At 43.0% G+C, this 26928-nt stretch overlaps 1 protein-coding gene across 1 annotated transcript in view; it reads left to right on the top strand.

Moving 5' to 3' along the window:
* The first annotated feature begins 209 nt into the window (after window positions 1-209).
* Window positions 210-26928, top strand: part of CPZ (carboxypeptidase Z) — a 37752-nt gene continuing 11033 nt past the window's right edge. Inside the window, exons 1-7 of the mRNA XM_032686079.1 lie at window positions 210-299; window positions 13016-13039; window positions 15317-15691; window positions 16465-16677; window positions 18787-18983; window positions 19922-20083; window positions 26221-26379. Coding sequence (XP_032541970.1) covers window positions 212-299; window positions 13016-13039; window positions 15317-15691; window positions 16465-16677; window positions 18787-18983; window positions 19922-20083; window positions 26221-26379 — 1218 coding nt within the window. The 5' untranslated portion in view covers window positions 210-211. The remainder of the gene's footprint in view (window positions 300-13015; window positions 13040-15316; window positions 15692-16464; window positions 16678-18786; window positions 18984-19921; window positions 20084-26220; window positions 26380-26928) is intronic.

The following is a 26928-nucleotide window of genomic DNA, read 5'->3' as shown; positions in this document are numbered from 1 at the left end:
TGTCTCAAAGCCTTTTGCTTTCCAAGCTCAAACGCTAGCTGAAATCTGACGCCTGGACTGCACACACTGTGAGACGTGGGCATGCCCTTGCAGTGCACTGATTTCCTCTGCAGCTTGGAGAGCCAGAGGCGCGCTGAGGCTCCAAGCGAGGAGTCACTCCATCGGGCAGTGAGTGCCACATCACTGTGCTGCTTGCCTAAGGGGCTCCAGCATGGTTCTGAGGCTCCTGTTCCTCCTCGGCGCACTGCTTAGGGCCACCAAGCCAGCTCCCCACTGTGAAACCGGCCAGGAGACCCTAGGTAAGGCTTATCACCCCAAGAGTCCCCCTTCTTCTCTTCTTCCTTCTCCTGGAGATGAGCAGAGTAAAGGGTTCCAGCTTCAAGGAGAGGGAGACAGGAGTTGTCACTCTCCTTTACAGACAAGGGGGATCAGCTTCTTGAAAACCTGCACACTGTTAGTGATGAAACTGGGGTTGTGCTTGGGAAGTGTGGATGGGAAGGCAGGAGGTGTGTGACTCTGCAATAGAAAAACAAGGCTGTGATGCAAGGGAACATAATGATTCCCCATTACTGTCTTTAGGGTTGTCTGTAGATGTGTCTTTCTGCTACTTTATGGACTTCCCAACTGTTAGGACCCCCCTCACTCTCATGGGGAATGCAGAAGATTTGCCTGATCTCTGGCCTTGCCTTCTAGGAATGTGGTAATCGGATTGAGAGAAGGTGAACTTTTGACCTTCTGTTTGCTTTTCGGCTTAAGAAAAAAAGCTTTTCCTTACATTTAGCTTTAGGTCACTTATTTCAAGTCCAAAATATGAGATTTATTAGGATCTGACAGCTGTAAGGGTGTGTTTTAACTTGCTATAAGCAATATGGAATTTGTATGAGTTGATTGGCTGGAAAAGTAAATTTACCCTTTAGAATAATGGTTAAATAGGAATATGCTGCTAAATTGATTGAAAGCTTTTGATTCAGTAACTATTGACTAAAAAAAATATTAAATGTCTTTTAAACATCTGTGGTTTTTATCAAGTGTATTTAATTAAAATGTCATTTATGTGTACATGATGGAGGCATGAATTTCAGTGTAGTGACAAGGTCTATTCCAGGAAAACTATTTTCAGAGAATCTAAACTTAAAATGAGTCAGAAAAATATTTATTTTATGGGATTACAGGAAGATATAAGTTAACCTGAAACTGACCTTAATGTTGCCCAAAGAAATTCTTCTATATTTCAGTGCTTAAATATAAGCCAAAGACTGTCACTGGCATTGAACTGCTACACAATGCAGTCCATGTGCCATGTACTGCATATAATTTGAGAGTGCTGTTCCCATGGACATCAAGGTCTACCACAGCCTAAAGGGATTTTATTTTTGGATAAAGCTGCACAAAGAGAAGTGTTGTAGACTATTTACAGCCAGTTACAGGAAGAGGTAATGTGGTTTGCAGCATGCCCTTTCTCTGTGAGGTATGATTCTACTCCAGTTCCAGCTGATCAGTTTTGCCATGGGATATTAATTCTAGCAGCCACAAATCTATGGATCATTGAGGGGTAACTCTGCTGTGGTAGAGTGTTTTGTGTGTGTTGGCAACTGCTCTGTCTTTAGGGGAGGGCTTGCAGAAGGGCAAGCAGTGGAAAAATACCTTGGATCTGGTGGGACTGGAGAGCTGAATATGGTGCTAGAGGGATGGGTAAAGGTAGGGAAAGGGAGCTGTCAACATAACCACATTGTGTGCCACATGAAGGTGGGATACACTTCTCACTGGAGAATCAGACAATAAAGTAGCAGCTTCTCACTGGAGAATCAGACAATAAAGTAGCAGCTTGGACATTCAGAGACCTGCCAGATTTCTCAAGGGTCTTCCTTTTCTAAAATGGGGGTAAGGCCATGTCAGACCACATGAAAAGAAAGGGCACTGCGGCAATGTTCACAAACAGACCTGGCAGAGGTCTCCTCTCCATGGTCAGGGCAGTAGGTTATGTCTTCAGCTGTAGCAGTGGGATTTTCTCTCCTGTTTTAGGATTCCTTGCATAGGTCTTGATGCATCTCAGTGGTCAGACCTGTGGTGCACTGCAAGAGGAGACCAGCCTGGAGCTGCTCTTGTAGGAGAGGAGAGCAGGAACCAGTTCTGCTGTCTGAGTCCCAGCGAGGCTGGAGCTGCTTTCTTCAGGCTGCCTTGTCTTCTCAGTGATATTTGTTCTGCAGTGACTCATTTTGCCTTTTTTTTAATAAGAAGCCAAAGTGAAACACAATTTACAATACCAAAATCCTTTCAAAATGCTTTTTGTTCTTCTGTTTAGAAAAATAAGGAAATGATTACTTATAATCCAGCTCTACAATATGATACAGACATCATACACCGTGTGTGGAGCTTTTTGAGCAGCAGTTGGGAACTGTGGCACCAAGAGAGGGCAAATCCCTTCTCCTTAGCTGTGTGCTGTATCCCTGGGGAGTCAGTAAGTCACTGTCTACTCCAGCGATAGGATGCTACACTGTCCCCTTGCGAGGCAGCACTTCCAGACCCTGATGAGTTTAACTGGCCTCTTAGCCTACAGTTTGGGTGAGAAAAGCACAGCTTAGCATGTGCTTAGCATGTGCTCCGCGGAGAGGTGGCCAACATTTGGTGGAGGGAGCTGATAGCACAGGTTCCCCTTTTATCCAAGTAGTGTGTGTCTCTGCTGCTGACTGATATATTCCTGTGGTAATTAGTTAAATGAAGTACTTTATCATAACTGACAACGAAACCAAAGTCCACGGAGAAGCAGGCTGAAGTCACTTGCCTTCAAATAGGTGACTTTCCTTGCAGCTGGGGCCAACTCTGCAGTTGCGATGACACCAGGGTCAGGCTAAGGCTGAATAGCATCATAGAATAATAGAATCATAGAATGGTTTGGGTTGGAAAGGACTTTAAAGGTCATTTAGTTCCAACCCCCATGCAGGGGCAGGGTCACCTTCCACTACACCAGGTTGTTCCAAGACACATCCAGCTTGGCCTTGAATGCTTCCAGGGATGGGGCACAACAGCAATAAAACTTTTAATAATACCAATAAAGGCTTTCCTTTCCTGATCAGTTGTATTCAGGCAGAGCTTTATTGTGGAGTTCTGGGGCAGGGGCAGACCGGTGCTCCAGTGGGAGCCCCCGGGGCTTACAGGGTGCGCAGGGAAGCAACGTCCGAGGTTCGCCGTGGCCTGGGACCTCCCCAAGGGCCGGGTGTCAGCGGGCCCCTGGTGGCCCCAGGTGGCCTCTGGCCCCGGGAAGCGCCTCCGCCACCGTCCGGGGCCGCGCCGCCGTCTGTGGTGCCACCGTGTGGGCTCCTCGGCTCGTACAGGCTCCGGGCAGGCACCGGAGCTGGGCTGGGGTTAAACGCAGCAGGGGTGCCCGAGCCTTTCGCCACGCTCCCGATCCTTGCCCGAGCATTTCAAGGGTGTTTCGGGTACATGGCACAGCCTGGCAGAGGATAGAATCATGGAATAGATACGGCTGGAAAAGACCTCTGAGATCGTCGAGTTCAACCATTAGCCCAGCACGACTGTGTTCAGCACTTAACCGTATCCCTAAGTACCACATCTACAGGTGTTTTAAATACCTCCAGGGATGATGATCAATCCCTTCCCTGTGGGCAGCCTGTTCCAATGCTTGAAAACCTTTTCTGTGAAGAAATTTTTCCTGATATCCAACCTAAACCTCCCCTGGCACAACTTGAGGCCATTTCCTCTTGTCCTTTTACTTGTTATCTGAGAGGAGAGCTACCTTACCTTGTTACAACCTCCTTTCAGGTAGTTGTAGAGAGTGATAAGCTCCCCCCCTCGAGCCTCCTGTTCTCCAGGCAGGAGTCCAGAGGGCTGGAGCTGTTTGACCTGAAGCTGTGGAGGTAGGAGAGCAGCTTGAGTGCTGCTCCCAGAATTGCCCCGGTTGGCCCACCCACCACTTTTGGGTCTTCTCCTCTCAAAAGTACCTTGGTGTTTCCCATTATTTTGGCTTGTTTTAGCCCTGAGTCAGACATTGCCCCATCCTGGGGGTCTGTGACTTTAACCACTGGAGATGGGAGGGAGTGGGGAGGTAAAAGGAAGAGAGATGAGGAGTGACAAACCACCAGGGCGGGAGGCAGGGGACTGGTATGGTATTTTTTCTGGAGCCTGGAACAGATTCTGTGACACTGACTCCTCTCTAAGCCATGGCATTGAGTAAGAGTGATTGTCTTCTGGGAAGTCAGACTGTCAGAAAAAGTAGCTTCCAATATAAATGTTTCCACTTAATATATAATACCTTTCCACTCTTCTCTGCAGTTCCCAACTCCACAGTGTGCCATGGTTTTTGCTAAGTGAAAAGGGAAAAGCTATTTCCCTTCATGATCTTCGCACTGCCCCCAGCTTCATGGGACCTGAGCATAACTTGTTCACTTGCTGTGGATATTTCTTACACCAGTTTCCTGGCGAAACTTGTACCTGTGCACACACACACAGACAGAGCCACTCCAGGTGCTGTTCTTCCTGTGTGTGTGATTGCACTGAATGACCTGCAGTGGGCTGGGGTCTGCTTTTTGCCCCAGGCCAGTGGTGCCAGCTGGGTCCCTCATCCTGCTGTGGCTGGCACAGGCAGGTGCTCACATGGAGCACGATCACAGGACTGTGCTGCCACATGTGGGAAAGCCCAAGCCCTAGGAATCTTGCCTGCTGGACCCAAGATGGATGTGTCCAAGTCTTGCCAAAACACAAAAATGCAGAACTAGCATTGACATCATGCTCACTCACAAGATGAGAAATTCCAGCTCTTGTAAAGCCGGTTGTCATCACTGAATCATGTGAGCTGCTCTGGATTCCTGCCACTGGCTCTAGTATTCCTACACAATTATTATTTTAGCAACACTGACCTTCAGCTACATTTAACATGGGAAATGGGGTCAGAAACAGCCACTTATGTAGGAAAAGTAAGTTTATATTGAAAATATAATACACAGGTATATCCTTTTACTGCTGAAATGGTTTATGCATGATTTTAGTCTGAAGGCAAAGTTTTTTCAGGATGCTTGTTGAGATATCTATAAATCGTGGGGGTGTGAATACATAGAAGTCAAAACTTGAACAAAACCCCGCTGCCCTAAGGAACAGCTAGGCTTTTAGCAAGACTCTAATACTAATTTTTGATACCCTGTAATATTTATGGGCATTGCCTTTCCCTTCACACAGTCACAGGGTTTGAGGATGTTGGCTGGCTGATAGATACCATGGTCCCCTTTGAGCTGCTAACGTCATGTGAGAGCCATTCCCTTCTCAAGCCTGGAGCAAATGTTGGATAAATGTCACAGGTATCATTGCTTGAGATAGGGCTGAGCATGGAGGTACCAGGCAGAAGTCACTTATCATGTTGTGAGCATAGTGTTTGAGGCTGGTGGGCCATGTCTTGGTCTCTTTGCTGGGCTTTTATGACTGCTGAATCTTGTTTGGACAGAATCACTCTCCCATTTTGATGCAGCTGTCACAGATTAATGGATTTTAGGGACTTAGGGTCGCTCTGCCCACCGTAGAAATAAAAATGAAATTTTGATCCCTTAATTTATCCTCCTGTACCTCAATTGATTTGTAACTCCCCATAAAACACCCGAGTTTTACAGGGTTATAGCAGGACACCTTTATCTAGGAGACAATATGAGATTAAGATGTAGATTTAAGTCAAGGATGTTGAATTAACTGTCAATCTTTTGTAACATAAACCCACCACATTTGGTTAAAACTCACAGGAGAATCAAATGTGATGTTAATTACAATAATTTTCATACACCTAAACTAAAGAACAGACAGAGTTGTTCTAGGGGGCTGCATAGGCTGTTTAAAGAGGATGGAATGATATTTTGGCAAATGTTTTGGAAAGGTTGTAGTAGAACAGATAAACTCTTTGTTTCTTTCAGACATAATCCTTTGTCCCATGACATTCAACAGAGTTGGCCTTACACAAAGGAAAGTTTCTGACTGTTGTTGGCCAACTCATGTGGAGAATACTACATCCATAGACAGTGGGAACTGTGCTATAAAGAGTGTGTGATCACAAAGTACAGCTGTGGAGGCATCCCAGCTCCCAACTCCACATTACCAGGTTAATAAGTGTTTTCATCCTTCTCCAGGCACCCTGGCAAAAAATCTGATCCTTTAGATGATAGTTGTAGAGATATCCTGACCTATTGCACCTTCTCATCACAGCTGTTTTTTAAACAGCATTATCCCCCACATCTGAGCTGATTTCTCCCTCCTTCACTGACCAGACACTGAGGGATGATCTCCATATGTCTCCAGATCATCCTGGTACACAGGAAATGCTTGTTCAGCAGCAGCCTAGCCACACATGCAGCTCAGTAAGCCTTCAGCCAATTTGGCAACACATTTTGTTGTTTTGTTGTCATTGTCTCTGTTGCATTTTGTTTTCCCAATGGGTAATTTTTCCCTCGCAACTTGGAAAAGATCTGAACTGAGGCCAGGAAAGGGCATTTAGTATATTTTGTTTTGAGAATTATGTTTCTGTTCAGGATTTTCAGCTCCTGAAGGACTCAGCACTTACTAGCCAGATGCACAGCTGAGGTGACACGGGGAGGGGGTCTGGTCACCAGAGGCACCAAGGCAGGTGGTGGGGACAGACAGGCAGACAGAAATATTCTTCATCTGTTCTTTTAGGTGCCTATCACTGCAGACATGTCTGAGTTGCATCTGAGCAACTAGAAACAAGGGGGAATTGCTGGCCCCCACTGAGGGGGGGGGGCACTTTGTGCCCTTGCCATATGACAAGTCTTGGTATGCATTTGCACAGATTTGGACCTGTCACCTGCAGGTTGTGAGCTCCCATTATCCATGGAAAAACTTCAGCACCTTCTCACTGGCCCCAGAGCAGTTCTGTGGGAGAAACAGCCCAGGAAAAGCTGATTGTAGTGTCACTGCTGTGGAAACACCTTCAGTAATTCAATAAAAATGGGTGTTTAACCAAATACCAGGCAGCAGGTGGGTTAGAAAGAAGTGTGATTAGTAACAAATACTGGTCTGAGCCTCCCTGCTGTGATCTTGCTCTGCAAAGTAAAAGCAGATGAGGCATTAATCTCTTTCAGGTGCTTTCAGGCTTCTTCATGTGAGGGAGCAGGGCTAAAGCAGGGCTGTATGTTGTTCCTGCTTGCTGCTCCTGCCTGTTGCAAACACATCGCTCCTCCAGGCAGTTGCTGCAATTGCCAGAGTGGAAGATTAATGACAGGAATTCAGTCCTCTACTCACAAGAACTTTGATGTATCCAGAAAACTGAGTTAACCACGTGGCTGCTTTTTGCAAGCGCTCCTCTCTCCTCCAGTTTTCCTGGAATTCCTTTTCTGCGGCTGTGGATCTTCTCCAGTTCTGCCCTTGCATGTATGCCTTTGATGTGTAGCTGCTTTCTCTTTTGGGCTTTCTGTTTGACCAAGCTGTCTGTCCAAGCTACTCATCTCTGTCAGTCCTCTACCACTAGTCCTCTCACATATTCACTACTCCTTCACCCTCCTCCTCATGATTCTGGTCCATTTTACAATTATATAATGGATCTTGTCCTGTTCTTGTCCTCATGCTGTAGCTGGGAGCTGGCTCCCAAAGCTGGCTGTGCTTTGCCATTTGAAGGTGCTGTTCCAGTGTTTTGCAAAATCGTAGAAACCGTATTTGCATCTTACTACTGATATTAAGTTTTGTCTCTTTAGTGTTACAAGGCAGATTATCATTGAAAGACTGACTCAATGAGCCATGTAGAACAGCAATATAATGTAATAATAATAAATACTAATATAACAAGGAACTGAATGCTTTGTGTGGAAAAATGGAGGTTTTTACTATAAACAGACAAAAATGAATACATATGTCTTCCAGTTTAAGAAAAGTATTGTAAGAAGCCCAGAAAGCTGGTAGGGGGTGTGCTGGACTGCACAGATCAAACAAGATGAGATAATTTATGTTATAAAGACCTGCAAACCCCCTACCAATTTGCCTCACTGAATGATTTAGATATTTTAGATTTAAGAATGGCCTTTGGGCTTATTCCATATCATCAATTGCACGAGTCTCCTGTTGCCTTTGCTCTTGAAATGGCAAGTGGCCAGGCCATGGTACTGGAAGTAGCTGTTGAGCTCCGTTGTCTGGGTTAGGGTTAATCAGAGCAGCTTGCTTCCTTCAGTGCTGAATCATCAAGGGAAAAAATGTAAGCTTGGCAGTAAAATATGTATGTGCTGCATTGTAGATTTTCAAGCTTGCCTTTGCAAATTGAAACCATAAGCGTATATTATAGAGAGGGCTCAGAAAGCTTGAAATGGCTTTTCTCCTCTTCAATAAGTTATTTTATCCATAATCTTGAATAGAAACCGTGCTACTGAAAGGACTTTTGTAGCTCTGATGGAATAGCTAGAGTACAAAAATAAACATTAAAAATTGAAAAGGTTGTTCTGGGTCAGGAAGAAAAAGGTCTCTCTGTACCAACCTATCCATGGATGTGACTTTGAGAGTGGGTGACACCGTCTTCCTTTGAGACCAGGGGAGCCTCTGCCCAAAAAATGGAAGAGGTTTAGACTCTTTCATGCACAGAAGAAGCAGCAACTGAAGCCTGCCAACTGAACCAGGAACTCTTTGTATATCATCACCTGTCATTTCTCTTATGAAAATCAGAAAAGGAGTGGCTGAACTCTTCTGGCATTGCCAGAGCTTAGAGAAAATGAGCTATAATGGGTGGGGATGGGGATTTGCTGGTGACTTCTGTGTGCAGAGACCTAGGGCTGTGGGTGCAGGGCTGCAGGAACAGAGAGTACAGCTGCAGCTTGGGAGCTGGCCTTGGAGAGTTTCCTGCCGCTGGCTCTCCAGGCAGGCAGGCTCTGGCCCAGCTACGTGTATTCACACTTATTTATATAAGCACACATACTAGAGAATTATCTTTGGCCCTTGTAGAGCTTCACACTCCAAAACATATGTAAGCATTGGCATTAGAAAACATTGGGAAAGTCCAAACACCACATCAGCACACATACATGTTTAAGACTGGCTATAAAGCAAGGTTTAGTATAAACCAGACCTTTTCTCTCTTGCTTTTATGTACACTGGCTCCTGATAACCTGAAATCTCAAGCTATTTCACTCCTGGGTGTTTACAAGACAGAGCTGTGTCTGATGTATGGATCATATGATAGCTTCCATGATGGGGAGAGGTAGTACAGTTTGGGCAGAGCTGGCCTTTGACAGCAGAAAAAGTTGCATAGAGAGAAAACAGCACAATATACTGCAAAAGTGTGAGGCTTAGATCCAATTTTAGACTTAGATCTAGGTTTAGATCTAGGTGTAGGACCCAGTAGCAAGGAGTCAGGTTTGCTAGTGAATGAGTAAATACTGATAACTGATTTTGTAAGGGGTATCCTGGGTCACAAGCAGTGGAAAAGCTTTATCCACTAAGCAGGGGATGTTGCAGATTCACCCCTGCTTATCACATACTGAGATGAATAACTTCAGTTGCCATGGAAAAGATTTATATGGATTTGGGTTCCTCATCTAAAAAATACATTTATGCTCTTCAGTCAGCATCTTAGTTAATGAGTAATAGCCATGTTGTTTAATAGATTGCCTCTCCCTCTGTAAGAATGGTTAAAACACGCAAGTGTAGAAGCCAGGTAGCAGACAGTTTGAAACCAGAGCTGCCTTTACCTCTCCTGTGCTAACACCTCCTGCTCACAAAAGGTTCACCAGTCCTCTGGTGAACCCAGGGATAGCTATGACTTAGCAAAATTTCACATCTCTTCCATCAGCTATCCATTGCTCCCCGATGCCTTCCTTCTGGCCAACTGGGCAGAAAGAGGCATCTGCTAAATGCAGCAAGTCTGCTGCTGCTCAGAGAGCTGGAGCAGGGACAAGCACCAGCACCTTGTCCAGACTCCGCCTGCTGCATTTCCTCTTTGGTTTCCTCTGCTTGTTCCAGCGTGTTCCCAGAACACCTTTTTGCTCCAGCTGAATAAGCAGAATCCTGAGACACCACTGAGAATGGGCTTGTGCCACACTGATGGTTATAACACTCCTGTACAGCAAAAGAAGTCACGAAGATTGTGTGCGCCTCAGTTTTGCTATTTGATCATTGCATGTCAGAGATAGAAACATAAGGGACATTTGTAGCTTGGTCCCAGAGCCAGCAGAGGGCAAAATGCCTCTTACCTTTGAGGAAATGTGAGCAGATGTAGAAAGACCATTCATACTCCCCAAACGCCCCATGAAGAGCTGTGCTCAACACACATGACCCTCTAGCCTAAAATAATAGCTACAGTACATTCATTTTCTGCTCAGGAGAGAAAAAAAAGGTGTCAAATATTTCTCATCCACCCTTCAAAGTAATGAAGGGGATTCATTGCTAATGACACAGGTGATAAACAGCGATAGCGTCACTTTGCTCGTTGGGATGTGGCTGAACTCAAGCCAGTCCCATCCACACCATGTTTTCCCCTCTGTATGGAACATTTGGCTGGCTCCAGACTTGTGTCCAAGGCCTCTGAAACGTGGGTGTGACGGTGTTAGGATATAAGACTATCCAGATTCAGGAGGTAGTGACATGCAATTTTATCAGCAGGATTAATTGCTGGAGCTCTTACTAACAAGAGATCACTCTTTCCCAGATAGTGTTATACAAAATGCTATTCCTTGATTATCCCCAGATGTAACACTACATGCAGTATCTGGCTGAGATGAAGCTTTTCTAGAAATGTCTTGACCTTAATAACTAACTCACAGAGGGGATTGTGCCTAGTTAGGGGAAACACTGAAATCCTATAACGGAAGGCACTGTTGATGAACCAGGTATTATTTAATGCAATTAGCATAATGTACTGAGCCAAGAAAGCAGTATGTAGGGATATAATTTTTTCCAGCTTGCTGCTTACCAGAACTTGTTGGTGTTGGAGGTGCACTGTTTCTGCTAGTTCTGATGCCTCATTTATTTTATGAGGTAATGTGGCTCAATTACAAGTCATAATATAGAACCAGCCTAATTTCCAATTCAATGTCCCCCTCCAAGATAAAACCCCAGGGTTAATTTGGTTCTCATTACAATGACTTTATTTTGGCTAAAGAACGATCAGCTCATTAGCAACACATATGCGGATGATTACAGTTAAACAAATATGCCAGGAGTAGAAGTTTAAGCTCTCTTTAGCAGCAAAAAAAGAAAACATAATGAATTTGGGCTTATGAGGACAAATACCTGATTCAAAGATGAACAAGAAGCTAGATGCCTGTCCCCCCAGTGAGAGCTAGGAGAAATAGCAGCAGAGCTAGATTTCCAGTACATCATAAGGAAAGTGAACCCGTTGGTGCTGAAAAAACTTGCAGTTACTGACTTAGCTGCTGTGAGGCACTGGTGAAAACAACTCCAATACCTTGGTAGCAATACTTTTCTTAAGTTGCCAGTATTGGAGAAGGACAAGATAGAATCATTGGTTATTGGCAGAAAAAGAGGCCTCTCCTGAGTCATCAAACCATGTTCCTTCAGAATCAAGAAAGCTTCATTTATTTGACCTAGTAAACAGAAAGCTGAGGAGATCTGATTGCTCTTTGCAAGCAGGGGGTGAATGAATGCACCAGGGAACACAGAGAGCTATTTAAGCTGAAGGACAATGCTGGCACAACACCACGTGGACATAAACTGGCCACAAATACTTTCAAACAGGAAATTAAAAGGCAATTTCTAGCCATTAGAAGAGTGAGCTTTTGGGGGAGGGAAATAATTAGTTTTAAGATGTTATTAAAGGATGATAAAATGCAGTTGCTAGAGATAGGATGAAATAGGATGGGGAAGAAACAAAGTCCCCTCATATCTACCAAAGGCTGAATTGCTTTACAAGAAAGTCACAGACAACATCATTTAGGACCAACACATTTTTTAGTGGAGATTGATAAGACACCTTGTTATGTGTGGAAGGACTCCTATGGAATTTTAGACTAAACAGATTGATAAGGACCTACATTTTGATTAGTGAAATTTCCTAGGCACCGAAGTTACAGTTTTTAGGCATGTCTAGAAATATTGGCCAGTTGTCAGGGCTGGGCTAAACACCTTTTTCAAGCACAGGCCTGATTTCTTACGAAACCACATTTCAGATACGTTGTCAAGTCCTCCCTTTTTAAAGTGGATCAAGGACTGGCTGGTCAGTGGATTTGCCTACCATGCCCTGTACCTGATCCCTGCAGTCTTTTCTTATTAAACTCCATTTCCAACTCTTTGCCTGGGTGTGGGTATTGCTTTTTGTGCATGTGGATGGGGGTGTATGAGGTTCCTCATGCCAGCAACTGGTGTGAGACAATGGGTCGGTGGGGCTTGTGTGTCCAGGGCTCAGCAGTTGGAGGGATCAGAGTGTGTGTGCCTTGTGTGTGTTTGTCAGTGTGTGCCATTGCTAGCAAACACCAAGCTGGACTAGCAGTGGACAGGACAAAACATATGGGAGATGGATATTTGTGGGACTGTAATCCTGGGCTAGATACTGAGAAGACCAGAGGGTCTCATAGTTGGATACTTGAGGAATCAGGAGGTCCAAGTCAGCTATTAGGAAGACCAAAGTGTCTGGAGCTTGGCTAACAGTGAGACCCTTGGTCTGGACCAGCTGCCAGAGGGACTAATGTGTGTGTCAGCACACGAGGCAACCAGTAGGTCAGTGTATCCAGGGGCCAGCTACTGGGAAACAGCCTAGTTACTCAGGTTCTGGTGTGTCTGTGCTGAGCAACCGGAGGGATTCACCTGTGCTTCTTTTTCATCAATGGTATTTCCTCCTGTTTAACCAGAAAGGGGAACAGGATGAAGCTTTGTGTTTGCCTGTGCTGCATTTTCTCTTTGTGTATACATGTAATAGATGCCTGCTGGGAATATGTACTTGTCCCTGGTATGTCTGGACCTCAGGATACAGAGCTTCAGCAGCCTCTGTGGGGATACCAGACTGGACAATTCCTAGTACTAGGGAGGTATTTTGTACACCTGCCCTGTAATGACTTTTCCTCTTTATTTGCAGGTCAATGCCAAACAGTACGGAAAGGTATGATGTGTCTTTGCTCGCTCTTCATGGAGAAGCTCAAAACCTTAAGTATTTCTTCATTATTTCTTTGCAAGTGTTCTAATATTGGTGCTCTGGTAGGTCTTGTTACAAGAGAAATGTACTTTTTCATGCAGTGTAGGATTTTGCTGCTGTGACAATGGCATTTGTTACCAACCAGAGCCATTATCAAGAGAAGGAGGCTCAAATATAGACCAATTACTACAATAGCCAGTAATTTTATGAAGAGATGTCTTTCTATTATTCCCTTTTCACCTCTGAGTTGGCTGAAGGTATTACCAGCACTTAGCCTTCTCAAGACCTCCTAACATGATTTCTTAAAAAGTAATCACATTTATGGGTCTGCTTGTCTGTGAGTTAAGTCCCAGAATAACTTTTGATCGTTTTGGGTAATTTCAATCAAACTTCACAGAGGGCCTGCAGTTTCAGAGGTATTAAACTCTACATATTTTGTGGGCCCAAGCAGAGAAGAGAGATATCTTACTGGTACATTCCTCACTAAAAAAAATCAATCTATATGATCTCACACCTCATCAGTGAATCCATATGATAAGGGAAGGACAGGGAAGAGAGTGATATCACAAATACACTTTCTTTCAGGAATCTGAGTTTTTCTCATGTTAGACAACAGCAAATTTATACCTCAACAGAGTTTTTTTCTCTCTTAGGAGTTTAATAAACTCAAATTGTATTCATAATTTAAATCAATTAAGATTTAATTGGAAATTAAATTGGAGAGACATGGATTTCATGGGTGTACCACTCAGTGCATAAGGAATTGGATGGATGTTCACACTCAGAGGTGCAGTCAATGGCTTCATGTTCAGGTGGAGAGTAGTGATGAGTGATTTTCCTCAGGGGTCGGTACTGGGACTGGTGTTGTTTAATACCTTCGTTGGCAACATGGGCAGTGGGATGGAGTGCACCCACAGCAAGTTTGCCAATGACATCAAACTGTGTGGTGAGGTCCACACACTGGAGAGAAGGGATGCCATCCAGAGGGACCTCGACAGGTTTGAGAGGCAGGTCTGAGCAACCCTCATGAAGTTGAACAAGAACAATAGCAAAATCCTGCACCTGGGTCAGGGCAATCCCAAGCCAAATGCAGGCTGAGTGGAGAACGGATTGAGAGCAATCCTGAGAAGGACTTGGGGGTGGTGGTGGACGGGAAGCTCAACATGACCAAGCAATGTGCACTTGCAGTCCAGAAAGTCAAAAGTATCCTGGGCTGCATAAAATGCAGGTCAAGGGAGGTGATTCTGATACTGTACTCAGCTCTTGTGACACCCTGCCTAAAGTACTCCATTCAGCTCTGATGCTCTTAACACAAAAAGGACATGAATCTGTCTGAGCAAGTCCAGAGGAGGGGCCACAAGAGGCCTGGAGCACCCCTCCTATGAAAATAGGCTAAGACAGTTGGGGTTGTTCATCCTGGAGAAGAGAAGGCCCCAGGGAGACCTTAAAGCATCCTACCAGCACCAAGGGGGCCTCTAAGAGGTCTGGAGAGGGACTTGGGAGAATGGCTTTAAGCTGAAAGGAGTCAGATTATACATTAGGAAGAAATTCTCACTATGAAAGTGGTTAGGCACTGGACCAGGCTGCACAGAGAAGTTGTGGCTGACCCACTCCTGGAATTGTTCAAGGCCAGACTGGATGGGGCTCTGAGCATCCTGGTCTAGTGGATGTGTCCCTGCCCCTGGCAGGGGAGTTGGGACTACATAATCCTTAAGGTTCCTTTCTATTCCAAACTGTTCTACAATTCTATGAGTATGTGTCAGCCTTTCATTTGGAAACTAGACTTTACTAATTTTGGTTGTTTTCTAATTTCAGTGGTTTTCAAACTATGTTTCAAATGAACTCCCACATGGGCTCAGTACTCCAGTGTTTTCTAGGCAGGGATTTATCCTTTTTTTTTTTTCAGGTATTGAATTAACGAAATGCATCTAATTTAGAAACAGTGGTTATCAATCAGATAAGCTCTGATGCCCCATAAATTTACAGATACCGTTTGAATTCTGAAGGACATCTAAATGCATTAAAGTATTTGCAATCAATCTCTAGACCACGCATGCTTCTCATCATCTTTCTATATGTTGTTTTAGACATGAAAGTCATTTGAGAGTACTGCAAACTGCTTCCAGCCTATCTGAGAACAAAAGGAATAAGTTCATTGAACATGGTATTTGTTATGTTGTCTTTGAACTATTCAGAATGTCTGTGAAGTGAGTTATTTTTCCTCTGTTCATCTCCCTTTCATAGCAAAATGTGTGGATATTGCCTTAAGTTCTTGTACTGATGTTTCCTATACTCAAATGGTGTATCCCAATTTTCTGGATCAGAAGTCTCGAGAAGTGATTGAGTACAGCTCTGAGTACCTCCTCATCAGCGTGCTGCACAACTTGCTCCAGGGAGAATGTAATCCTGACCTGAGGCTCCTGGGCTGCTCAGTGCTGGCCCCACAGTGTGAAAAGGACAAAGTTATAAAGCCCTGCAGGCATGTCTGTGAAAACCTAAAAAAAAATTGCCTCCCTGCCTTTGATGCAATAGACATGGCCTGGCCCTACTTCTTAGACTGTGACCGCTTTTTCGCTGGGGAAGAAGAGGGATGTTTTGATCCGCTGGCAAAGCTGAGAGGTGAGGAAGGAAGCTCTGCCAACACATCTTGTCTACATGGGAAGGGTCTCATCTCACTTTTCTTGGCATATCTATGGCACAAAACCTCTTTGTTTGTCATCTCAGCTTGTTGTCTTTAGAGACACCTGTGTGATTCATTTTGTTCCACCTATTTTAAACACCTAATTAAACTGTGCTCAAGAAATGTCTGTTTCTCTCTTCGTTTACAAAGAGATCAAGACAGGCAGCTCAGAGCAAGATGTTTGGATGCATTCAGATAAGCCCTGTCCTGTGTGATAGCTGTCTATATATTTGAAATTTTTTATTTTAATACTGAAACTTTAATGCACTCATGAATTTTTGACTGCTTGACAAGCTTAACAGCTCATTAAAGTGTTCTCATTAATGATTGTCACAGATTTTTGTTTGGATGAAGAAAATCCAGATAGCTGAAGACAGATGAATCTCATAAAAAAATAAATTTGATCCATCAAATTCAAAAGGAAAAATCTGTACAATTTGTGACTAAAATCTGCCAGCATGCCAAAGGCCAAATTAAAACTGGAGGTTTCACAAAATATTTGTCAGTGTGCATATGGATTAGTAGGATTTTGAAAACAAAATATGCCACAATAAACAGTGTAAGATGTACTACATACATTTAAGGTTTTGATTGTGTCTGTATTTTCTATAATTCTTCAACTTATAAAGGTATTTTGCAAAAAAGTGCAGGCTTTCATGCAATCCTCTGAGCACTACGGTCTTAAACACTGTGTTACAACTTTTCTTTGCAGGAGAAGTAGACGTTGAGGAAGATTTGCCTTCAAACTTGCCAGCAACTTTTATTCAGTTCAAACACCATTCATATTCCCAAATGGTGAGCACGTTGAAGAAGACTGCTTCTAAGTGCTCTCAGATTGCAACAACTTACAGCATAGGTCGCAGTTTTGAAGGGAAGGATCTCTTTGTGATTGAGTTTTCAACCAAGCCTGGACATCATGAACTGCGTGAGTTACATCAGTGTTGATCAGGTCACCTGAGGGGAGACCACTCTATCTGAGTGAAAACAAGTTCTTTTAATTGGATAACACTAAAACTGTAAAAAGCATTTGTTCAAAAACATTTCTTCTCTCTTGTATTTCTGAATTACAGCGATACCCAATGATTCACTGTAGCAACTACAACCCAGTAGCCCAGTAGCAATTTCTTACTGTTATGACCTCTGTGTATGACCCTAGTTAGTATTCCTTGCTCCTAGATTCATGTTACTTGGTTGTAGGGGAGTTATTTGGCTGTTATTTGTTTGTGCCCAGTGTACAAAGAAGTTGGGATAGTCTTCTGTTACTGACTTGCCCTCCCTATCATCTACCACTTCCTCAGTTTCCCTTTATTTATCACTGTACCATGAAACCTCCTCATGCTTCCTACAAGCAAGGCCTGTCCCTAGTCTAAACACGGTCCTTCACATCCTAAAATACATACATCTTCTGAGAAGGCCTCAGATACAGAAGGATATTAATATCAAAAAAGGAAAAAAGGACAATCCAGCACAGAAAACACTGCTCCTGAACAGAGATTCAGGTCAGTGCAATACCTGTCAGTGTAACAGGTGGATGATACCAGGAATTTATGATATCATAGCACCTGAACAGATGCTGTTATACTGTATATAGGTGCTAATATATATTAGGATACGAATTCCTGAAGAGGGGAACAGTGATGATCTCAATTTCGTGGATTCATCACTGAGACAGTAAGGGCCAGATTTTTAAATGTTCTAAATTCTTCAAAATTTGAATAATTTTCTTAGGGAGTATTAGGTATTGTTTTCCAGCTCCCAGCTCAAAAATCATACCTGACTAAATCTGGTGGATTGCTATGGGCACTGCTGCATACTAAGTGCCTCAGGTTGTTTTTCATCAGAAGAGCTCCAGCATCAACAGAGTCTCAGCAGTGTGGCAGAACTGAACTACATCTGACTTAATACTTTATTGAGATTATCGTCTCAGGTCAGGCTACTCTGTCCTCTGTGTGCTGTGCTGCAGGGGATGCAGAGACAGCAAAGACTGGTATCTTTTCTTACTCTTGCTGCCTTGTATGGTGTAGAGGTGTTTTGAGGTGCCTTTAGACTTGATCAGTTCCTGGTAGATGTCTTTAACAAAGCAAAGATCTACATTACATTTTTCTGGCCTATCATGCTTCCTCTCTTTTTTAAAGAAAAGAAGTTGCAGGTGTCTTTTTAAGCTTATACTCCATTTGCCTGGAAAACACAAAGTCTATGAATCAGGCTTTTAAATGAAAACTGTGATATGGCATGATAAAAGATGGTACTTAGCCATTATATTACCTAGCATTTTTCTTCTAAATCTGTTGCTTTATGCTGCTCAGGACAGCCTAAAAGGAGGGGGAAATAGCTCCAGAACTGGACATTTTGCCAGCCTGAGCAACTGGCATAATAGCTCTGTGCCAGGCTCCCTCCAGTGTCTAGTGCTCAAGGCTGGCCAGGATCAATGAAGAGGTAGACAGGAAAGAGTGTCTCCAAAGCGCAACTATTTTCTACTTTCCATTAGTCTCTAAGGAAGGATGGAAATTGAGAGAATAACTGCAGGGAATTGTGAAATTATGTGTTTCTAATAGTCTTATTCAAAGGCTGTTTAGCCTGAAAGCCACTTTTTATGCACGACTCAATTTCTGTTCCAAATAGAGGGGTGATATATTACACATCTGCAGGTAATTTCTAGCATCTGTGACAAAACTGAAGCCATCCAAGGTAAGCGAGAGTGCCAGGGGTATATTTTGTTCCTTCCCAGCCATGGCGTTCCTGTTTACAATTAATGATGAGTCCAGCAAAAGCTGAGAGCAATGATTGCCTCTTATGGTTTGGGATACTGATAGATTGGACTTAACTTTATTTTGCAATTTTTAAACTGTTGCTGAACTGATGTGTAATAGAGGGAAGTTCACCTGGAACTGATGTGCTGTTTACAGGGTAGTGCGCATGAAATTAGTGTAAATAAAAGTTTCTGATTCATAAGTAAACTCTTTGGGTTACTCTGTTTTTGGAAGCCACCCAGGTATAATCAAATTAAAGCATCTCATTACTTCATGTTCCACAGTCAAGCCAGAATTTAAGTACATTGGCAATATGCATGGAAATGAAGTTGTGGGGAAGGAACTTCTAATATACCTTGCACAATATCTGTGTTCGGAGTATCTTCTTGGGAACCCTCGCATCCAGACCCTGATTAATAACACCAGAATTCATCTCCTGCCTTCACTCAACCCTGATGGGTATGAACTAGCTGCAGAAGAGGTAAAAAGTTTTGTATAAGGAGGAGTTCAGGTCTTCGTGGTTCTAGAATTCCCCATGGGAAAGAACAAACTGGGAGGGAAGTGTCACATAAAGGAGGGAATGTTAAAATCGGCAGCCAGAATGCCAGCTGGGTTTGGTGGTGGGTTGCTTTCCAAAGATGATGAGAACAGAAATAAAAGGAAATCACAGCCATATTTGTCATTTTTGCTGCCTGCATGGGATGATGTGGGAATGACTGTGTTACTTTTTCACACATTTAGCACCCTGCAATCAGTTCTAGAACAAAATGCCTTCTGACTCACTGTAATAATTTAAATTGTTTTATAAGGAAATGTAGCTTAATACCATGGAATAGATGTTCCCCCTGTTTTAGAAGTACAGGTATTATGAATTGTGAATATTTTCTGTACTGTCCCAGTTTCATAATGGATGGCAGTTTTCAGAGATCAACTAATTTCTTAAGGAAACCTGTGAAAAAATTCTGTTATATGTTACCTGACGCTCTTATTTTTTTCATCTCACTGTTTTCATTACCACCATAAGCATGAAACTAGGCTTTTTCTGCTTGCTCATTTAGTGAAAGTCTAGGGTTATTGCACTCTGCCTGATCCTGTCTTGGGGCATCACCTGTATTTTCTTTTTCTCCTCCTCTAACCCACTCTGCATGCTGCTCTGTGCTGAGCAAGAAGATGCTGTGTTCCTCTTGTGAGTCACATCACTGGTGAGTGAAATGCTTCCTGCATGCTAGTTAGTGCATTAATATTCATGTGGACAAAAAGTGATTAATAAGTGTGATTTTTTTTTTTAACAGTAAGACATTTTCAGTTTACTTCTTTTAAAACTTCCCTTTGACTAAAATGGCATTTTAAACAATTTCCATAAAGTGCTATTTTGAGACAGGAAGTTAATCTGAGGTTGGCTTCTGTGTTACAAATTAGGGAGCTGGTTACAATGGATGGGTCATTGGACGACAGACAGCTCAGAACTTGGACCTGAACAGAAATTTCCCAGATTTGACATCTGAGGCTTACAGAAGAGCTGGCATTCGTGGAGCCCGTCTGGACCACATCCCCATTCCACAGTCCTACTGGTGGGGTAAGGTATGAATTACAGATTTTATAAATCATATATACTACAGAGCAACTCAGGAATCAAGCAACTAAGAATGCTTGGTCTGAAGTTCCTTGCTGGTAATCTATAAAATGCTGATTTTATAAGTACTACTGAACTGGACAGGTTCAGAATTGGCATGAAAATCATGATGTAGGTCTGGACAAAGAGGCAGGTCTCACAAATCATTCAGAAAATTTGTGGATAATTTGAATTTTGTTATTTTAGATTAAGAATAATAACTCTTATGAGGGGGCCACAAGTGTGTGATGACTCATTATTAGTGATTTAAACTGTGGTGCACATGTTAAGACTTTATGGATTCGGCTGTCATTGCAGTAAGATCTACGCAGGTTTGATGCAATAGTGGTTTCTACCTTGGAAAATGTACAAAGGCTTCATGTAAAGTTGTGTGGCATCAGAATCCATAAAAAAAAGGATGTTTATAGGTGAGTGTAACCAGATAGAGCAACAGAAACAGCCTGTCAGGCTGCAATGGTGCTAGAAGTGAAAGTTCCTGCTGCAGGATAAGAGTGGGATGGAGGCAGTTCTACAGGGCCTTGCACTCATCATCACTAAGCTCTATTTTATGTTATGTCTAGGAATATAAAACTCAATTCTACCTGTGTCGCTGGCAGCCCCCAACACTAGCAACTCTCATTAGAACTTAGTTCCCCTTGAAAGCAGAATCACAGGAAGCTAAATCAGTAGTTCTGGTAGTGGGAGCTCTGCTTTCCTTCTGCTTTTAAACCCATTTTATTCTAATTCAATTTTATATTGCTAGCACAAAGCCTCTGTCAGGTAGTGAACAGGATTGTTCAGCAGGTGGTGTGTTAGCAGAAGATTTGAGAGACCATACTTCAGGTTCCTACTGTGCTGCAGTGGTCTTGTGTAAAGCCATGTCTAAATCCCAAAGGCATCCCTGAAGCTGCCACAGTGTTTTGGTACCATTTCACAGTAGTGAAATCTGAATAAAAGCATATCACTTCCTCAGGATAATGTGCATATGAGGATGCAAAGCTTAAGAGGCTCAGTATGGCATAGAGTATTAGACCACTGATTTTTTACATAACTAAGCTCAAAAAGTTTATTCTGTTTTATGCATGTAATCATACGGATCCCAGCTCATGTCACTGGGTTTCTGCATGAGTGTAAGGTCACAAACTTGAAAGTTTTCAACTTTTGACTCAATAATGACAGATAACCATGAGCTGGGAAAATGCAAGTGGGGTACAGAGTCTCAGATGGGAAAGAAGGATTGAGAACTGTGGAGCAGAGCCTGAGATCAGCTCCACAGACAAAAACCGAAAACAGACAAAAATACAAAAAGAGGATTTTTGGAGAAAAGTCAGAGATTTTGATTCACCTCTGTGGTGAATCACTTGTCCCTAGCTGGATGTCAGGTGCCCATCAAAGCCATTCTATCACTTCCCTCCTCAGCTGGACAGGGGAGAGGAAATATAACTAAAAGCTCATGGGTCGAGACAAAGGCAGGGAGACATCACTCAGCAATTACCATCATGGGCAAAACAGTATCGACTTGGGGAATTATTTATATTTCTTTTATTTATTTTGAATCAAATCAGAGTAGAGTAATGAGAAATCTTAAAAACACTTTTCCCCTACCTCTCCATTCTTCCCAGGCTCAATTTTACACCTGAATTCTATATGCCTCCTTCCCCTCAGTGGTGCAGGGGGACTGGGAATGGTGGCTGTGGTCAGTTTATCACCTTATCTCTGATGCTCCTTCCTCCTCAGGGGGAGGACTCCTCACACTCTTACCCTGCGCCAGCATGGGAAGTAAAGATGGATATCTCCCTCCATCCATGTATTCACTCTTTGTCCAGGGGTGCACGATTGAAGATTCAAGCAACACAGAATAAGGACAAACATATCTTTGCCCCCCTTCTTGCCACTGCCCAGCGCAAACTGTGAGTTTGTCTCAGACTGTGCAGAGTCCCTGTAACTCTCTGGATTTTCTGGTTCCAACCTCCTCCCTCCCTCCCGAGTCCTGCTTCTGCCCTGGTTCCTTTTGCTGACCTGTGAGACGGACAGTGGCAGGCAGCCACTTGCAGAAGTCATCTTTATAATGACGTATTTAGGTTTTCTAGACACTGTGTAACATTGCAGTTTCTAGAGGGATGGATGGAGACAGCCTAACAGTGCTCTCACAGTTAGAGCTACAGCTCTGCCCCTGCTGCAGTGTGCTGGTCATCCTGAGACAAAGTGCCAGGGAGCCTTGGTACACCACACTCCTTGTCTGAGCTCTGCCTCAGTGGGTGCAGATCTGGGATTATAAATACTTTGTTTCTCCTGCAAATCTTTTCTTGCTTTTAAAGAATAAATAGTGTGATCATTCAAGGATTCACTCCCCAGAGCACCAAAGCTTAGGGAATTTCTAGGTGCTCTCCTGACCCCAGAGTTGGTCCTGGCCTTAACAACACTCAAAGCATCTCCAAATCCGTATGCTTTGCAGAACAAATGAGGGAACCAATTTGCCTGTGGCCTTGATGGCACCACAAAATCTTCCTGCTGACTGCCTTTTCATGTGGTTCATAAATCTGGCAGTAACTGGTCTCACAGCCTCCTGTCCCTCTCCTCTGCTGGTGGTATCACAGGACAGCCAAATCAGCTCTCCTGTAATAAGCTTCAATTTTGTCAGGCAGATGAACCCCTGGCTCTCACAGTAGTTGGCTTTGTGCATGCAGGAGCATTAGATTGAATGTTTCAATACCAGCCTCTCAACTTTCATTTACTTAATAGTGTTTGTTACCTACCTTATTAAAGTAATTATCTGAATATTGCAGGGCATTGTATAAAGATCAGAAAACAGAAAGCAAGCTCTCAGCCAATCCCCTAAGCTCAGGAGAGCTCCTGCTCCCCATAACCCTTGCTGTACAGGATGTTTTGTTCCCCACTATCATGAATTATTGTAATAAGTGGTCTGAGGGCTCAGACTGAGGTACTTCAGGCTTCATCTGAAATAAAGTCAGTTCAATTGGCTTGGTTCAAACAGAATTTGGAAGTCTGTGCCAGTGGAGGGTGGCATAATCTTTAAGAAAATAAGTCTGGCTGTCTCTAAAAGGGAAAAAAGAAATCTTTGAAAACCATGGAGACAGTGACTAATTGCAATATAATCAACAGAAATGAGATTCAGGTTTAAAAAGGGTAGTGGCTGTTCTCTATACTTATGCAGAAATAATTTAGCTGTTTTCTAATTGTTCCCTGAATTGTTCTTGTGAAATGGATACTTTAAAATTGATCTCATATAACTTAAAAGCAAGAGCCCTGGTGAAAAAAAGAATCAAAACCCATAAAACCCACATTAAAGGAAAAGTCTATGAATAGTCAAAGGCCAGAGTGACATAGCACCTGCTATCATCTGGTGGAGCTGTGCACATTTCAAAACCATAATTGTTCTGTACATGATGTCACTGAAATGCTATTAGGATAAAAATAGTGACATTGAAACTCCTGATTTACCACAACATTCTCTTCAATAAGACATTGGCTCTGTGAGATGGCACTGTCTCCGGGCTTATGCAGGTACCTACTAAACGAGTTGGCTAATTGGGATGAAGGACTGAAATTAGGAGCTCTCAAATAAAACTGTGCATTTCACACTTGCCTGATGAATTGCAGAAGCAACTTTAAAATCTTCTTATCAAGACCCAAGAGTGCTGCTTGAAAGCAGGGCTGATGCTGTGTCAGGTATGCCCTCTCTGGCTGGGCAGTGGGAAGTGGGGCAGCTGCAGCAGGGCAGGGAGCTGATGAGATTTTGGGGCAGCATCCTCCTTGGGAGTGCTGCTGCTATGGGACTTGTAGGGTGTGAGCTTGGTGGCAGGTGCTCAGCCAAGAACTCCAACAACTCCAGAACAGGGATCCACAGGGCAGGCAGTGACACTTACAGTCCCTTACAAGCCACCTGGAGTCTTCTGCTCTTCAGAAGAGATGGGCTCAAAGGAAGAATGAAACGCTTCCAGCGTTAAGGTAGGAGTGGCTGATTCAGTCCCTAATTCTCTTGGAACAAAGATTATCATCAGATCATCCCAGAGCAAGGTACAAAGACCAGAAAAACAAATACTTTGCTGCAGATAGCATTCTTTGGACACTGCCAGGTTCATTGTCAGGAAGCCTTTGAGCTGTTTTCTTCTCCTGCCTCTGTGTTGTGTGAGTGGGTGTGTCAGACTGCAAAAAGTGCAGAACATTTGTCCTTTCCTTTTGGAGGCCCTTTATCTGCCTTTTATGAAATGGGTTTTTTTGTGTCATCCTCTTCCTGGAAACTCTGTGTTTAATAATCTCAATTATGCAAAGAAACTTGGTTAAGTTTCTGGTGTGCTAAGTGCATTCTGTGTGTTTCTGAGTTGATCAGACTTTACCTATTACACCTCATTTTTTAAGTTGCCTCTTTATAATGCCAAAGTTGAAAGGGTTGTGACACAGAGATTCAGAAGCTACCACTATGTTGATAAATAAAATAAACCTGTCCTGTTTCTCCTAAGGATGAGTGTCACAAACTGGCTCGTATCCACATGCTAACCACAAACTCCTGCTTTAATGATTCATCTGACAGCAGTGGGAACACTCAGATTCCTATTTCTTCCCAAGTATGAGGTCCAGCCTTTCACAGATGCACTGGCTAGAGGCACTAGAGTTCAGCTCAACAGCTGCAGAATGGCATTTTAAGGAAATCTTAAAAATAGAAGGATTCAATTAATAACTGTGGCATCTGAAGGGAGGTAGTCTCCTGCTGCAGTTGGGAGTGGGCATGGTGATATCTTCTTAAATCATTCCAGGCAAAACTATATTTAGACATAGCTTCTTCCTTTACTTTCTGCCTCATTACTGGAACTATAATACATCCATGGTGCACCTTGGCTTCACAATGTCTTTCATGGATCCACACCTGGGTTTGTGCTATCCACTGCATCCCCAAAGCAGTGATTTACCAACAGCAGGTTAGAGACTGATCCAAAGAAAACAGGAATTACTATTATTGCAACACGAATGTATAGGTCTTTAGGGGTTTTATTCAGTTGGGTTTTACTTGTTTGTTTGCTTTGTGTGGGGTTTTTTCTTGCACATTGTTGACTTGATTCGCTGTTACCAGTTCTGAGGCACTCTGGAACCCTGGCTCCCTGGTTTTCTGACAGCTGATGGAATGAAAGCAAAGGGTCACAGGCAATGTTAGCAGCCCTAAATAAGTGCTGGATTAAGTCCATCATAACAGATCTTTCTCGTTTTTATAAAACCTGCATATCTGCATTTGTGCAGACTCCGGATGAGCAGCCTCTGTCCTCACTTGCTTTTCCTCTGGTAACTTCACTCAGCTGCAAGGAAAAGAGCCTCAACTCTCCAGGGGCACTGGTGTGAATCTGGGCTTGCAGGGACTGGCCACCAGATGACACTGTTATCCCTAAGAATGAACTAGCATGAGAGCAAGGCCCTGAAATTACTCCTCAGAAACAGGGGTGAAGGAGCCTCCTGCATTCCAGGGAAAGGATAGGTGCCCGAGCATCTTCTGGAATTCGGTGCCCTCTCCCTTGACCTGTGTTTCTGAGGAGGGAATGTCAAAAAAAAAAAAAAGGCAACTTATTTGCTTCAGTTCATTGCAGGTAAACTGCAGGTGTTGCTGTGCTTTAGTTTTCATTTATTTGCAGATGAACCTGGACCAAAAGGATAGTAAACGTATTTTCAACAAGTGATGAGAATTACAAATTGATCCTCCTATTCCAGTTTATCCATCCACAGTCAATCCTGCTGATTCAGAAATTAGATTAGATAAGGAGTTTGATTTGCTAGTAGTGGTAAAACACTACAAGTTTTTCAGCCTAAAAAGCTACCATCATCACTTTGAACTGCTGAAAATATTACTGTAATTAAAAGTTATTCTTCTGTCAAGGTTTCTCTTTTTTTTTTCCCCCTCCAGTTTTTCCACAGTGAACAACGTGTCTCATCTGTTCCCTGGAGTGAACTGACTTTCTCCCCTTATTAACCTTTGGGATGGAAAAGCCAAAGAGCCTCAACATTCTCTTTGACACACTCTCTTCTCCACTGGCCTTTATCCTGCCCAAATCCCTTTGGAGCTGCATGGCTGGTACATCTTTTCTTTTCTTCTGAATTTCAGGTGGCCCCTGAGACAAAAGCAGTCATGAAATGGTTGAGGTCTATCCCATTCGTGCTCTCTGCCAGCCTCCATGGGGGTGAGCTGGTTGTGACCTATCCTTATGACTATTCAAGGCATCCTATGGAAGAAAAAATGTTCTCCCCTACACCTGATGAGAAGGTAATATTGTTTTTGCAGTAAGAGCAAACTCCTGTGGTTTCCATGTGGAAATGTTTTCTTTTAACAAATAACAAACTTTGATTTACTTAGGTTGTGTAGGTGTATCTCTCTGTGTATGCATGTATGTGTTAAATATGTAAAAATTCACGTTTACATACATAATGCAAGTGTATATATAATATGAGATTAGTGTACATATAATATGAAATTAGCTCAGTTGGTTAGAATATGGTGCTAATAATGTCAAGATTTCAGGTTTTATCCTCATATGGGCCATTTTTTTAAGAGATGGAGTTGATGAGATCGTGGGTTCCTTCTAACTCAGAATTTTATGAGATTCTGATTTATAGACTTACTTAATGCGCTTTAAAATATAGGATCATTTACGCACTATCAGCATGGTCTGGAAAGATTTATCTATCTTTTGTGAGGCAAAATATGATTTCATAAAGCACAGCCTAGGAAAATCCAGGTTTTTAATTTTTAGGGGGACAAGGCTGTGGTATTTTTACCAGTGATTTCCAGAAGAAAAGGAACAAGCCTGACCAA

This window comes from Chiroxiphia lanceolata, chromosome 4 (genome assembly GCF_009829145.1).
Source record: "Chiroxiphia lanceolata isolate bChiLan1 chromosome 4, bChiLan1.pri, whole genome shotgun sequence".
Lineage (NCBI taxonomy): Eukaryota > Metazoa > Chordata > Aves > Passeriformes > Pipridae > Chiroxiphia > Chiroxiphia lanceolata.
This window is presented reverse-complemented; position numbering and strand designations above follow the sequence as displayed.